This window comes from Bos indicus, chromosome 3 (assembly GCF_029378745.1).
Source record: "Bos indicus isolate NIAB-ARS_2022 breed Sahiwal x Tharparkar chromosome 3, NIAB-ARS_B.indTharparkar_mat_pri_1.0, whole genome shotgun sequence".
Taxonomy (NCBI): Eukaryota; Metazoa; Chordata; class Mammalia; order Artiodactyla; family Bovidae; genus Bos; species Bos indicus.
Window position 1 is genome coordinate 69,801,626 of NC_091762.1, and position 13,325 is coordinate 69,814,950.

At 37.7% G+C, this 13,325-nt stretch overlaps 1 protein-coding gene across 3 annotated transcripts in view; it reads left to right on the forward strand.

Annotated features, from left to right (window-relative positions):
- The window catches only part of SLC44A5 (solute carrier family 44 member 5), a 431,009-nt gene that overhangs the window by 376,518 nt on the left and 41,166 nt on the right, over window positions 1–13,325 (forward strand). For all 3 annotated transcript variants that reach the window (XM_070786302.1, XM_019957254.2, XM_070786303.1), the window contains 4 exons: window positions 2,621–2,749; window positions 3,574–3,634; window positions 9,808–9,931; window positions 11,458–11,541. In XM_070786302.1, coding sequence (XP_070642403.1) covers window positions 2,621–2,749; window positions 3,574–3,634; window positions 9,808–9,931; window positions 11,458–11,541 — 398 coding nt within the window. The remainder of the gene's footprint in view (window positions 1–2,620; window positions 2,750–3,573; window positions 3,635–9,807; window positions 9,932–11,457; window positions 11,542–13,325) is intronic.

The window sequence follows — 13,325 nt, forward strand, 5'->3', positions numbered from 1 at the left end:
CTTCAGTGTAACTTTCTCTTCTGCTCACCAAATCCTAATTTATATTAGAGTATTAATTGCATATGAACAGAATATGTAAAAATAATGATGAAGAACTATATTCAAGGTGCCCCTTTGTGGTTATACAAAGAATCAGAACTGAGTCAGAATATATATCAGCTGCCAATAATACAGAATTGCTCTCAGTCTGCCAGGTAATAATGCATCTACTGATTTTATGCATTATGTTTTCTGTTAACTGCAGCATGGTCCACACATGTGTCATAAGCATTTAAGGACAAACCTTGATCAATTAGGCTATCCAACCTCAATGTGACCTTCATTTTTGGCTAATTATATGTTGATTGCTACTAATCAGCACTGTATTTATAGTGAACAAACACGTCTGATAGAGAGAGAGTAAAGAGCAGTTGCTATATTGTTTTTTAACAGCTCCTTTATGTTTGGAATGAAGTTTGGTGTCTCTTTAATAAAACATTTTTTAACATTTAAATTACTTTCTTTTATATGTTGCATGTTTGCTCAGTTGCTCGGCTGTGTCTGACTCTTTGAGAACCCCATGGACTGTAGCCTGCGGGTTCCTCTGTCCATGGGATTTTTTCAGGCAAGAATACTGGAGTCGGTTGCCACTTCCTCCTCCAGGGATTGATCGACCCAAGGATTGAACTGACATCTCCTGCATTGGCAGGCAAATTCTTTACCACTGAGCTACCTTGGAAGTCCACATGTTGCATACACCATACTTTTATGTGTCTAGTATACATTGTATGTGTGTGTGTTTATAAATTCAGAAATCATCATGGCCTCAGCTCAGTAGTTCCTACCATCATTTAAAGCCAGTGAAGGCATTAATACATTCAGTTTTTACTTTATAAATCCATTTAAGTGTATCAAACAATGGGCTAGTTCAGTTATCTTCCAGAGTCTTATAAGTAAATTGCCAAAGTGTAAATGTCTGTGAGTTAGCTCCAAACATGTTAATGGTTTTTTTAAGTTTAACTCCAATCAGAGTAAACTTTGAACATTTGTATTGACAATGACCTCAGTCTTCTTCCCCAAAATGTGAGCATGTTGGATGCTGTGAATGTCCGTCAACAGTTCTTCAGTTTTCATAGAAAGATACCTGTGAGACTTTCATTATTTCCTCTAGATGTGCATGAATGTGTGTATGTACTTGTGTGTGTGCACGTGTGTAGGAGAGACTAAGAAACAGAAATTACATCTGGAGGTGTGAACATGGAGATGGGTTGTTTACCTTTTAGAAGCTTCTAAAAGAAGTTAGAATGCTGCTGCTACAAAACAATATTAACTATGACACTTGAGGTACCCATTTAGGTATCCACCTACTACCTTAGCTGTGGGGTCGATACCAAATGTCCTCATGTAGCAGAAACATGACCAAAAGATAGGAAAGAGATATCAGCTTAGCAGCTGTGTTTTTACCTAATTGCCAGTGGGGGCTGAGCTACAATCTGGCCAATGAGAATAGTTACCACAATATGGTAGGGAGATGGAGCAAGTCAGAGCTGAGAGGGCTTCTATAAGGAGGAACTGGAGGTAGAGGAGAGAATGTTCAAGAATTGACTGCAACTCTCATGACATCATGTGATCTGTTGGTTTTTTATTACATACAAAAGCAAAACAAACAGAGTGCCTCCTCCCTGATTGTGTTTTCTCTCTGTGGAGTTACTAATTGGATTGCAGTCACTCCACAGTAGCTCTGTGGACTAGCACAGTGATCTGATTTGGTATTAATAGGCCCCTAAAGTTCATTAAAGATAATTCCATCAGTGACCTCTCTGCCCACATTTGACTGGTGTTGCTAAAAGACAATAATAATGATTGATTACTGCAAATATCCCTAATTTTGTTAGTTTCTTATGGTAATAAACCCCCCAATTATGTTCTGAGAATTTACTGGTTATGATAGTTCTTAGTGGCATAAGTTATCAATGTTTAGAGCATTTTTAATTACCATTCTAGTCATACATAGGAAAGAAAGCAAGATTCTAACCCTGAAAAATGTATAAACTACTCAGGCAAAATTAATCTTGGATTAAACTTTTATCTACTAATTCAGAAAATCATTAAAAATTTCATTAAAAGTTCATCTCTGTCCTGTGGATGATGTCACATCTACAAGTGATAAAATTGCACACACACACACACACATGAACACCTGTAAAACTGGTAAAAACTGAATAAGGTTAGTGGATTCTAACAATACCAGCTTCCTGGTTGTGATATTGTGCTATGGTTATGCGAATTATTACCATTGGCCAAAACTGGGTGAAAGGTACATGGAATTTATTATTTTTAAAGCTGTGTAAAGATCTACAACTATATCAAATCAGAAGTTAAAAATATTTTGTCATTGTATTGTATCTTATTGTTTTAATAGCATATTAGCATCCAAGGGCAAGGAGTAGAGGTTGATAGCCGGTACATGAAATTTAATTTTTTACAATATGTTTAGAAAATTGATTTAAGTTTCTTAGATGGAAATTGGTGCTTTGCTTTTTTATTGTGATGGGTAATTTAGAAGTTTAACCTTGTAGATAATTCCTTGGTTTGTTCAATTCAATTCAATTCAATTCCTACCACTGTATTTATTTCACAGATCTGTGTCTCCAAGTGCCCAGAAAGATTTTTAACTTACATGGAAATACAATTTAAGTACAAAAACGACAGTGAATACTGGACATACTACAGCCAGTTCTGCCGGACTACTTTTCTTAAGCCTGCGGAGGTATATGTGTTTAAGCTTAAAACTAGAGAAGAATTTATCTTGTTTCAATCTCAAGTGTAATGTATTTATAACTGGACAGGCTCCAAAATTTTCTAGGAAATTATTACTAATGTTACCATTTCATTAAAACACAAATGCACGTATATATACAAACACAACACAATTTAGAGCATATCATTTTGTAGACTTGGGGTGTTATACAGCACTATTAAGTCTGGTAAGTTAGTATGAACTATTTCCTGACACCAACAGATTCTCCACTTGGATGGATTTTTTTGCTGTCAAGAGCTAGGAGCTAAATGTCATTTGCGGTCACCATTTCATTAATGTGGTGATAAAGCTCCATGGCTACAGAGTAACAAGAACTTTATTTCTAAACCTGATTTGATAATTACTCATTTGAAAAAAAATCCCCAAACACTACCTAGACTTAAGATTTATAAGGGACTTCTAAAACCTTATTATGTTAATTAGCTGTGATGGCTTCTAAATTAAAGGAGATATCATTTTTCCAGGAAAAAATAAAAGCATTAGACTGAGGATATAACTAAGACAAAGATACACACCTTCAAAGATGTACCTTGGTTTCAGCATGTCTGACTTTATTATTGTTGATTCAATTGAATTACAGTTAGGATATTTAAGAGTGTTTGTCAAACAAGTATGTGTGTATGATAATCTTACAATTACTCTCACTAGGGGAGTAATTTGGAATAAGGAAATTATTAGGGAATTGCATTTTTAAAGGACACAATTTATATATTGACTAAGATGTGTCGTCACATAGTCTTCGAAATGTTAACACATTCTTCCTTCAATTTTAGACTCTCTCACAAGTTTTACTGGATAATGATTGTCCATCAGCGATTTATCCAAGCAAACCTTGTAAGTGGTTATTATTTTACCTCAGAAACACAGGATCTACCAAGAAGCTATTTAATTCAGTTCACTGATTTTACAATTGACAAAAATGAGGCTGAGAATGGTCCTATAACTGGCCCATACTCCCTGAGTTAATTGAGAAGAAAGCCAAAGCTACAAAGCCCATTCTTCTGACTCCAGCCTAGGGTGTTCCCCAGGAGTGAGGTTTTAGGTTTGGTGGCATAAATGCACACAGAAAAGTTTAAAAATTGAATATTAAAAGTTCAGTCAGTTTGATTCTTTGCTACTCTAAGAAAATACATGAGCCACACGCAGACATACCCAAATACACCTACCCCTGAATTCGGCCAAAAAATTTGTTGAAAAATTGCTTGGGGAGTAAGTAGGAATGGGGTATATATTTATACCCCATTTATATGAATTTATATATTCATTTAAAACATGAAATATTTATATGTCTCCTGAATGAATTGACATTGTATTTCTTTAAAATTTATAAACGTAAACCCTGTTTAGGAGAAAATGAGATAATCACTCATTTTCCTTTCTTAAGGACATAATTCTAACTACAGATAAAAAACTTTATATAAAGATGTCCATCACAATGTTATTCAAAACAACCAAAAAAAGAAAAGGAAATATTCTAATATTCAAAAGCAATAATATACTGAAATAAATTATGATGCATTTATTAAATGAAATATTTTAGAATTTTTACACATAAGTATTGTTTATGTTACAATTTTAAATAAAATGAAAAATACTATATACATTGTAATGACAAGCCTCTAAAAATGAAAATGAATAAACAAAAGTATATTCAAAGAAAAAGATTGAAGAGAAATATGCCAAAATATTAAGTAATTAGCTGAAATCAAGATTGATGGGAGAAATATCAATAACCTCAGATATGCAGATGACACCACACTTAGGGCAAAAAATGAAGAAGAACTAAATAGCCTCATGATGAAAGCAAAAGAGGAGAGTGAAAAAGTTGGCTTAAAATTCAGCATTCAGAAAACTAAGATCATGGCATCTGGTCCCATCACTTCATAGTGAATAGATGGGGAAACAGTGAAAACAGTGACAGACTTTATTTTTTGAGGCTCCAAAATCACTGCAGATGGTGACTGCAGCCACGGAATTAAAAGATGCTTGCTCCTTGGAAGAAAAGTTATGACCAACTTGATAGCATATTAAAAAGCAGAGACATTACTTTGCCAACAAAGGTCCATCTAGTCAAAGCTATGGTTTTTCCAGTAGTCATGTATGGATGTGAGAGTTGGACTATGGAGAAAACTGAACGCTGACAAATTGATGCTTTTGAACTGTGGTGTTAGAGAAGACTCTTTGAGAGTCTCTTGGACTGCAAGGAGATCCAACCAGTCAGTCTTAAAGGAAATCAGTATTCCTGGATATTCATTGAAAGGACTGATACTGAAGCTGAAACTGCTGTACTTTGGCTACCTGATGTGAAGAACTGACTCATTTGAAAAGACCCTGATGCTGGGAAAGATAGAAGGCAGGAGAAAAAGGGGATGATAGAGGATGAGATGGCTGGATGGCATCACTGACTCAATGGACATGAGTTTGAGTAAGCTCTGGGAGTTGGTGATGGACAGGAAGGCCTGGTGTGCTGCAGTCCATGGGGTCACAAAGAGTCAGACACGAGTGAGCAACTGAACTAAACTGATTTTGGAGATAGCAAAACTATGGCCATTTTCTGTCTTCTTTCTTCTTTTTTCTTATCTGTTTTTCCACAATGAGTACATATTTCTTTTAAAATGGAAGAAAGATAATAGACATTAGTTTGAGTAGAAAGTCAGGTACCATTGAGTTAGCAACTATCAAACACAATGTCTTACATGCTCCCTTCGTTCTTCTCTGGCTCATTAAAGACCCTCCATCAAAGTTGTGGGTCTGGCAAGCAACTGCATTTAACCAGGATTCCTTGAGCAATAGTGTCTGTAGTTAAGGACAGTGTTACAGATTTTTATGCAAAAGGGTAAAAATGAATCATTAGTCACTGAAGATACATTAGGTATATAAGATATTTCCTGCCTTTACAATTATAGTTCGTTTAGATAACACAATATAAAATGTACTTTGTGGATGTTGTTGTTTAGTTGCTAAGTCATGTCTGACTCTTTTGCAACTCCATGGACTGTAGCCCTGGAGAAGGTAATGGCACCCTACTCCAGTACTCTTGCCTGGAAAATCCCATGGACGGAGGAGCCTGGTGGGCTGCAGTCCATGGGTTCGCTAAGAGTCGGACACGACTGAGTGAGTTCACTTTCACTTTTCACTTTCATGCATTGGAGAAGGAAATGGCAACCCACTCCAGTGTTCTTGCCTGGAGAATCCCAGGGACGGCGGAGCCTGGTGGGCTGACGTCTATGGGGGCGCACAGAGTCAGACACGACTGAAGTGACTTAGCAGCAGCAGCAGCAGGACTGTAGCCCACCAGGTTCCTTTGTCCATGGAATTCTCCAGGCCAGAATACTGGAGTAGGCAGCCTTTTCCTTTTCCAGGGGATCTTCCCAACCCAGAGATCAAACTCTGGTCTCCCGCATTGCAGGTGGGTTCTTTACCAACTGTGCCATCAGGGAGTCCAAGAATACTGGAATGAGTTGCCATTTCCTTCTCCAGGGGATCTTCCTGATCCTGGGATCGAACCCACATCTCCTGTATTGCCAGGCAGATTCTTTACTAGTGAGCCACCAGGGAAGCCCACATTGGGGACACAAAAATGAATAAGGCACAGTCCTTCAAAGTCTAGTGAAGGAAACACTGAAGTCAATTTGTATCCCCCCAATAGGGAATTAAATATAATACTTGAAACAATGTTATGCAGCTAACAAAATTCACTCATTAAAGATTTTATAAATGGAAATAAGTAATAATAAAAGAAACAAGAGACAATATCCCATGTACTATATAGTTAATAACTCTCAACAACAACAACAAAAAAATGTATACAGAAGAAAGACTGGAAGGAAATGCACCAAAATGTTAATATAGTTCACTGTAGCTTGTAAAACCATGTAAAGTTTTGTATCTTGTTTCAAGAATTTTTCTCTACTTTCCAAAAATATAATGACCATATTTAGTAATTAAAGGTAACAGACTAGATGAGTTACGGTCCAGAAATACCACATAGAACAAGTTTGGGAGGTTCTGTAGATGGGATCATATTGAAGCAGCAAAAAGAAAAGGAGTACACGAAAAGGCCGAAGAGAGGGTAGGAGAGAACCTGGGCCTGTGAACCAAGGGAAGACAGGGGAGGGGTTATAAAGGGCAGGGGTTGTCTCCTGTGTCAAAGACTCATTCAACAGGAAAATTAACTCATTCAACAGCAAAGATTTACTGAGTTCCATTCTGTACCAAGCCCTGTGCTAGGTAATGGGTTCCAGCTGGATGAAGAGTAAAAAGTATTTGGAAGCTTTGGCAATTAGGGGGTCACTGGAATCACTGGGAGGACAATTTCCATGGCGAGGTGGAGGAAGAAATATGGTTGGATTGAGAGGGAATAGAAGCATCTGGTAGAGACTATGTCAAATTTGCCAGGGAGGAGCAGGACAGAGAAAGGATACTAAGCAGTCATCCCTATTACAGATGCTACAGGTGATGAAGGTGAGTAGACAAACTGATTTTAAAGCCAGATAAGTCAGGAAAAGCTTTATGAAGACATAGTTCTTTCTCTGTATCAACTGCTTTCATATTTTCAGGTTTAAACTCCATATCAACTCCTGCAAGTCTGTATTACTTCTTGTAAAAAAAAAAAAAAAAAGATAAACCATTCCTGATTCTTCCTCTTTCTTCCTGTAAAATTGAGATTTTAAAACATTTTTAGTAATCAGATCATATCAAATCAGTCGCTCAGTCGTGTCTGACTCTTTGCGACCCCATGAATCGCAGCACGCCAGGCCTCCCTGTCCATCACCAACTCCTGGAGTTCACTCAGACTCACGTCCATCGAGTCAGTGATGCCATCCAGCCATCTCATCCTCTGTCATCCCCTTCTCCTCCTGCCCCCAATCCCTCCCAGCATCAGAGTCTTTTCTAATGAGTCAACTCTTTGCATGAGGTGGCCAAAGTACTGGAGTTTCAGCTTTAGCATCATTCCTTCCAAAGAAATCCCAGGGCTGATCTCCTTCAGAATGGACTGGTTGGATCTCCTTGAAGTCCAAGGGACTCTCAAGAGTCTTCTCCAACACCACAGTTCAAAAGCATCAACTCTTCGGCACTCAGCCTTCTTCACAGTCCAACTATCACATTCATACATGACCACTGGAAAAACCATAGCCTTGACCAGCCGGACCTTTGTTGGCAAAGTAATGTCTCTGCTTTGCAATATGCTATCTAGGTTGGTCATAACTTTCCTTCCAAGGAGTAAGCGTCTTTTAATTTCATGGCTGCAGTCACCATCTGCGGTGATTTTGGAGCCCAGAAAAATAAAGTCTGACACTGTTTCCACTGTTTCCCCATCTATTTCCCATGAAGTGATGGGACTGGATGCCATGATCTTGGTTTTCTGAATGTTGAGCTTTAAGCCAACTTTTTCACTCTCCACTTTCACTTTCATTAAGAGGTCTTTTAGTTCCTCTTCACTTTCTGCCATAAGAGTGGTGTCATCTGCATATCTGAGGTGATTGATATTTCTCCCGGCAATCTTGATTCCAGCTTGTGTTTCTTCCAGTCCAGCATTTTTCATGATGTACTCTGCGTATAAGTTAAATAAACAGGGTGACAATATACAGCCTTGACATACTCCTTTTCCTATTTGGAACCAGTCTGTTGTTCCATGTCCAGTTCTAACTGTTGCTTCCTGACCTGCATACAAATTTCTCAAGAGGCAGGGCAGGTGGTCTGGTATTCCCATCTCTTTCAGAATTTTCCACAGTTTATTGTGATCCACACAGTCAAAGGCTTTGGCATAGTCAATAGAGCAGAAATAGATGTTTTTCTGGAACTCTCTTGCTTTTTCCACGATCCAGCAGATGTTGGCAATTTGATCTCTGGTTCCTCTGCCTTTTCTAAAACCAGCTTGAACATCAGGAAGTTTATGGTTCACATATTGCTGAAGCCTGGCTTGGAGAATTTTGAGCATTACTTTACTAGCGTGTGAGATGAGTGCAATTGTGTGGTAGTTTGAGCATTCTTTGGCACTGCTTTTCTTTGGGATTGGAATGAAACTGACCTTTTCCAGTCCTCTGGCCACTGCTGAGTTTTCCAAATTTGCTGGCATATTGAGTGCAGCACTTTCACAGCATCATCTTTCAGGATTTGGAATAGCTCAACTGGAATTCCATCACCTCCACTAGCTTTGTTTGTAGTGATGCTTTCTAAGGCCCACTTGACTTCACATTCCAGGATGTCTGGCTCTAGGTCAGTGATCACACCATCATGATTATCTGGATCGTGAAGATCTTTTTTGTACAGTTCTTCTGTGTATTCTTGCCATCTCTTCTTAATACCTTCTGCTTAGAGATTTGTAAAGAAGCAAAGATCCTGTTGAATTAAAAAGTACGTAAAAGATTGAATGACAAACTCTCAGAAATCATGCTAGTTGACAAAGTATGGGCCATTTTTGATGGCTTTATATTTCCATTTCCAACCCCTCTAAAAAACTGATAAATGAAAAAGCTGGAAGAGAGGCAAATTATTAACATTTTATAAATAAAAATTCAGTTATCTTAGTAGCCTAAAGTTTGAGCTGATGCTTATTTCTTAAAGAATTATTCACTAAACACTGGTTTTCAAGGTTTCACTCAAGGAATATCTAAGAATTTTTTTAAAAAATAACAAAACTAAATTCATCTAATAATTCAAGTAAATATAGCCTGTTTATTAAGATGTGTTTAGTATGAGAGCAAGGTTGTCAGTATTATAAAACCTGTGCTATGTGCCCTGCTTATGGCTACTTAATGAATATATCATGTATGAAATACTCAAGTTTAAATGTAGCTTCAGATCATGATTGTATTTACTTCCCATGTCTGTCTGAGAATCATCAAAAAGTCTGATTATCAAGTAATGGGCGGTTATCTATAATGAGCAAGTTATATAGTGTCTAGCAAGTAAGCATTTTGATTATAAAAAACAGAAAGCTGAAGAAAGAGAGGACATCGTAAAGAAAGAAAAGTGATTATCGTAATTTTAATTTATTTTTACAGTTCTCCAGAGATGTTTCCCAGACTTCTCTACTAAAAATGGCACTTTAACAGTAGGAAATAAGACAGTGTTTGATGATGGAAGTGGAAAGACAAGAAATGCTGCAGAACTCAGAAGAGCTGCAAAGTATGTAGATCAAATCCCCATTTTCAATTTTATGCACCCCATTATTATCCCTGAACTAAAGCTTTGTTAGGTTAAGGGTTATAGAGGAAGAATTATGTTTATTATGAAATATTCATGTCACTGTGGATTGGAGAAATTTGTATGTGTTCATTAAGAAAACCAAAGGAAAAAGAAGAATGAATTTGAAAGAACAATTATGTTTTTCAAAATGGTTAAGTCTTTCACCATCAACAGGTACATAAATGAGACATCAGGAAACATTGAAACACCTTAATATAATTTACTTTTGGATGAGCATAATTTTAAAAACCCATTATTTTTTTAAAGCATCATTTAAAAAAAAAATGACTGAAATAATAAAACCGCCAGCTGTTTAAATGGAAGGGAGCCTTAAGAAAAATGAAACAACCACGATGCTGCTGTGTTAGTACTGTGTTGAATTTCTATTACTACTTACAGTGAAGTAAATTTTCTGTTTCTCTTGGCTGTATGCATCGTGGTGTTCCATGTTATTTGGAAATATAATTTTCTCATGCACACAGATGTGTGTATACAAATATAAACACAGAATATCATTGCATAGCTCAGTTGTTGAATTTAAAATTAAAAATATATTGCAAAAATGTATTGTACTAATAGTACAGTTCCATTGATAAAATTTTGAAGTAAGCACATGTGTGCTAAGTTGCTTCAGTCGTGTCCGACTCTTTGAGACCCTGTGGACTGTAGCCTGCCAGGTTCTTCTGTCCATGGGATTCTCCAGGCACGAATACTGGAGTGGGTAGCCATGCCCACCTCCAGGGAATCTTCCCGATACAGGGATCGAACTCACATCTCTTATGTCTCCTTCACTGGCAGGCAGGGTCTTCACCACTAGTGCCACCTGAGAAGCCCAACTAAATTAAATTACACTATGATGCATATATATACGGTACAACTAAGAAAACTGGGAAATTATAATCACAAAAGTCAGAACTGTGGTTATTTTAGGGGAAGGGAGAGGTATTGTAATTGGAGCACATAGGGGGAAGGAATGACTATGTTGTACTTACCAAGTGTGTTCACTTTGATAACCCATTCAACTGGATGCTAATGATTTGTGTACTTTTCTGCATATGCCTCTTTGTGCCTTCTGCAACAGAGTGTCAGAAGATTAAGAAGGGGAAATTAAATATATTCACTCTTAGCTCTATGGATTTTATAAGTTAGAAGCTGATCTTATTTAAATTCATGTCTTATAGTGAGGTCTCTGCAACACTGAGGGCATGTTGCATATGTTGGAAAAAAAGGTATGTTTACCACTTTTGAAGGCAATGGTTCCTCTGTGTGTAGCTGTAGCTACCTTTGTAGGTTCACCAAAGTGACATCTCATATATTATTGTGGCTAGCAAAGGGGTCACTAGCGATAAATGATTTCTAAAAATATTCTTAGAATATCAGCTTCCAGGTCCGTTTTATCATAATAAGAACATTTCTCTTTAATGGTAGTCAAAAAATAATTGATTTTTTTTCTTCTTTGAATTCAGTGGTATCAATAAAGCCCTTGATGCAAGGGCAATTGGAGTGAAGGTGTTTGAAGACTATGCAATGACATGGTATTGGATTCTCATGTAAGTGAAAACATAAGTGTTTCGTCTCCAGCCCATTCTGAGTTTATCTTTGTAGAATTTCTTTCATCAAATTCCCCATTCATATTCATGAATGAGAGATTGACTCAGATTTCAGTTCCTGCCAGTTTCTTTTTCAGACAGAGTGAAGAGCCCAAAATATTTGGAAATCTGCCCAATATTAGCAGAAAGTTATAAGAATGTAAATTTTAATTTTACTTATTAAATTACTAGTAAGAGTATTCATATATTTCAAGTCCCATGGGGCCTCACTGTGGTATGTGCGTGCCTTTCACCACGTATAACATTTGTCCTTCCCTTGATCTCCAAAGGATCATTCTTATTTTTTAACGCAGCCCTTCCACATAATGTTTGTTATCATCCTCATCAAACTCACTGTACTTATGAAAAGCTGAAAAAGAAAAATGAAGGGAGGAAGAGGTTTTAAATTTTCAGATATAAGATTGGCATTTCTTAAACATAAAGGAAAATGTGTGTACACAGGTACATGTGTGTGATATCCCTAAGGCTGTCATTACTATCTGGCTTTTTGTCACCTTCTTGTACCTTAAGTACCTTAAAGGCATCTATGATTCCCTAGTAATCAAAGAATAAACTGGAAACTTCTTCAGATACTTACAAGAACTCTTACAACCTATCCAAGTTACTTTCTCAGATTTATCTCCATCCATGTTTCTTGATTAACCCTATATTCTAAACACAGCAAATAGCACACCCATTCTCAGACCATCGCACCCTTGTGTTTTTGCACATTCTATTCTCTTTCCTAGAATATCCTCCTTTGTGTCCTGGGAAACTTCATCTCATTATTTAAAATCAGCTTTTGTGTCACTTATGATATCTTTTTAACTTCCCTAGATATAATAAATTACTTGCACCTCTGTGTTCCTCATTCATTGTGTGTGTGTGTATATGTGTGTACATATATGTAAACACACATATCTATCTTCTATATAGCACCTACCATCTTGTATTTTATTTACCTGTCTCTTTCCCTCTGATAAACTATGAACTCTTAGTATGGTAACTATGTCTATCTTTTCTTTGTTTTCCAGAGTCCTAGTATGATTCTTGGACAGTAGCTGCTGCTGCTGCTGCTGTCACTTCAGTCGTGTCCAACTCTGTGCAACCCCATAGACGGCAGCCCACCAGGCACCGCCATCCCTGGGATTCTCCAGGCAAGAACAGTGAAGTGGGTTGCCATTTCCTCCTCCAATGCATGAAAGTGAAAAGTGAAAGTGAAGTCGCTCAGTCGTGTCCGACTCTTAGCGACCCCATGGACTGCAGCCTACCAGGCTCCTCCATCCATGGGATTTTCCAGGCAAGAGTACTGGAGTGGGGTGCCATTGCCTTAGATACATAGAAAATGTGGGTTTAAGAAACAGTTATAAAAGTACTAGGGGGATAAGATAGATATATTTAAGTAAGGTGCTTATAAAGTCAAAATTGTATTGTGTGTAAAATACTAGGGAGTAGTTTTTAGAGCTAGAGAAGGCGCTGGCACCCCACTCCTGTACTCTTGCCTAGAAAATCCCATGGACAGAGCAGCCTGGTAGGCTGCAGTCCATGGGGTCGCTAAGAGTCGGACACGACTGAGCGACTTCACTTTCACTTTTCACTTTCCTGCATTGGAGAAGGAAATGGCAACCCACTCCGGTGTTCTTGCCTGGAGAATCCCAGGGACGGCGGAGCCTGGTGGGCTGCCGGCTATGGGGTCGCACAGAGTCAGACACAATTGAAGCGACTTAGCAGCAGCAGCAGCAGCA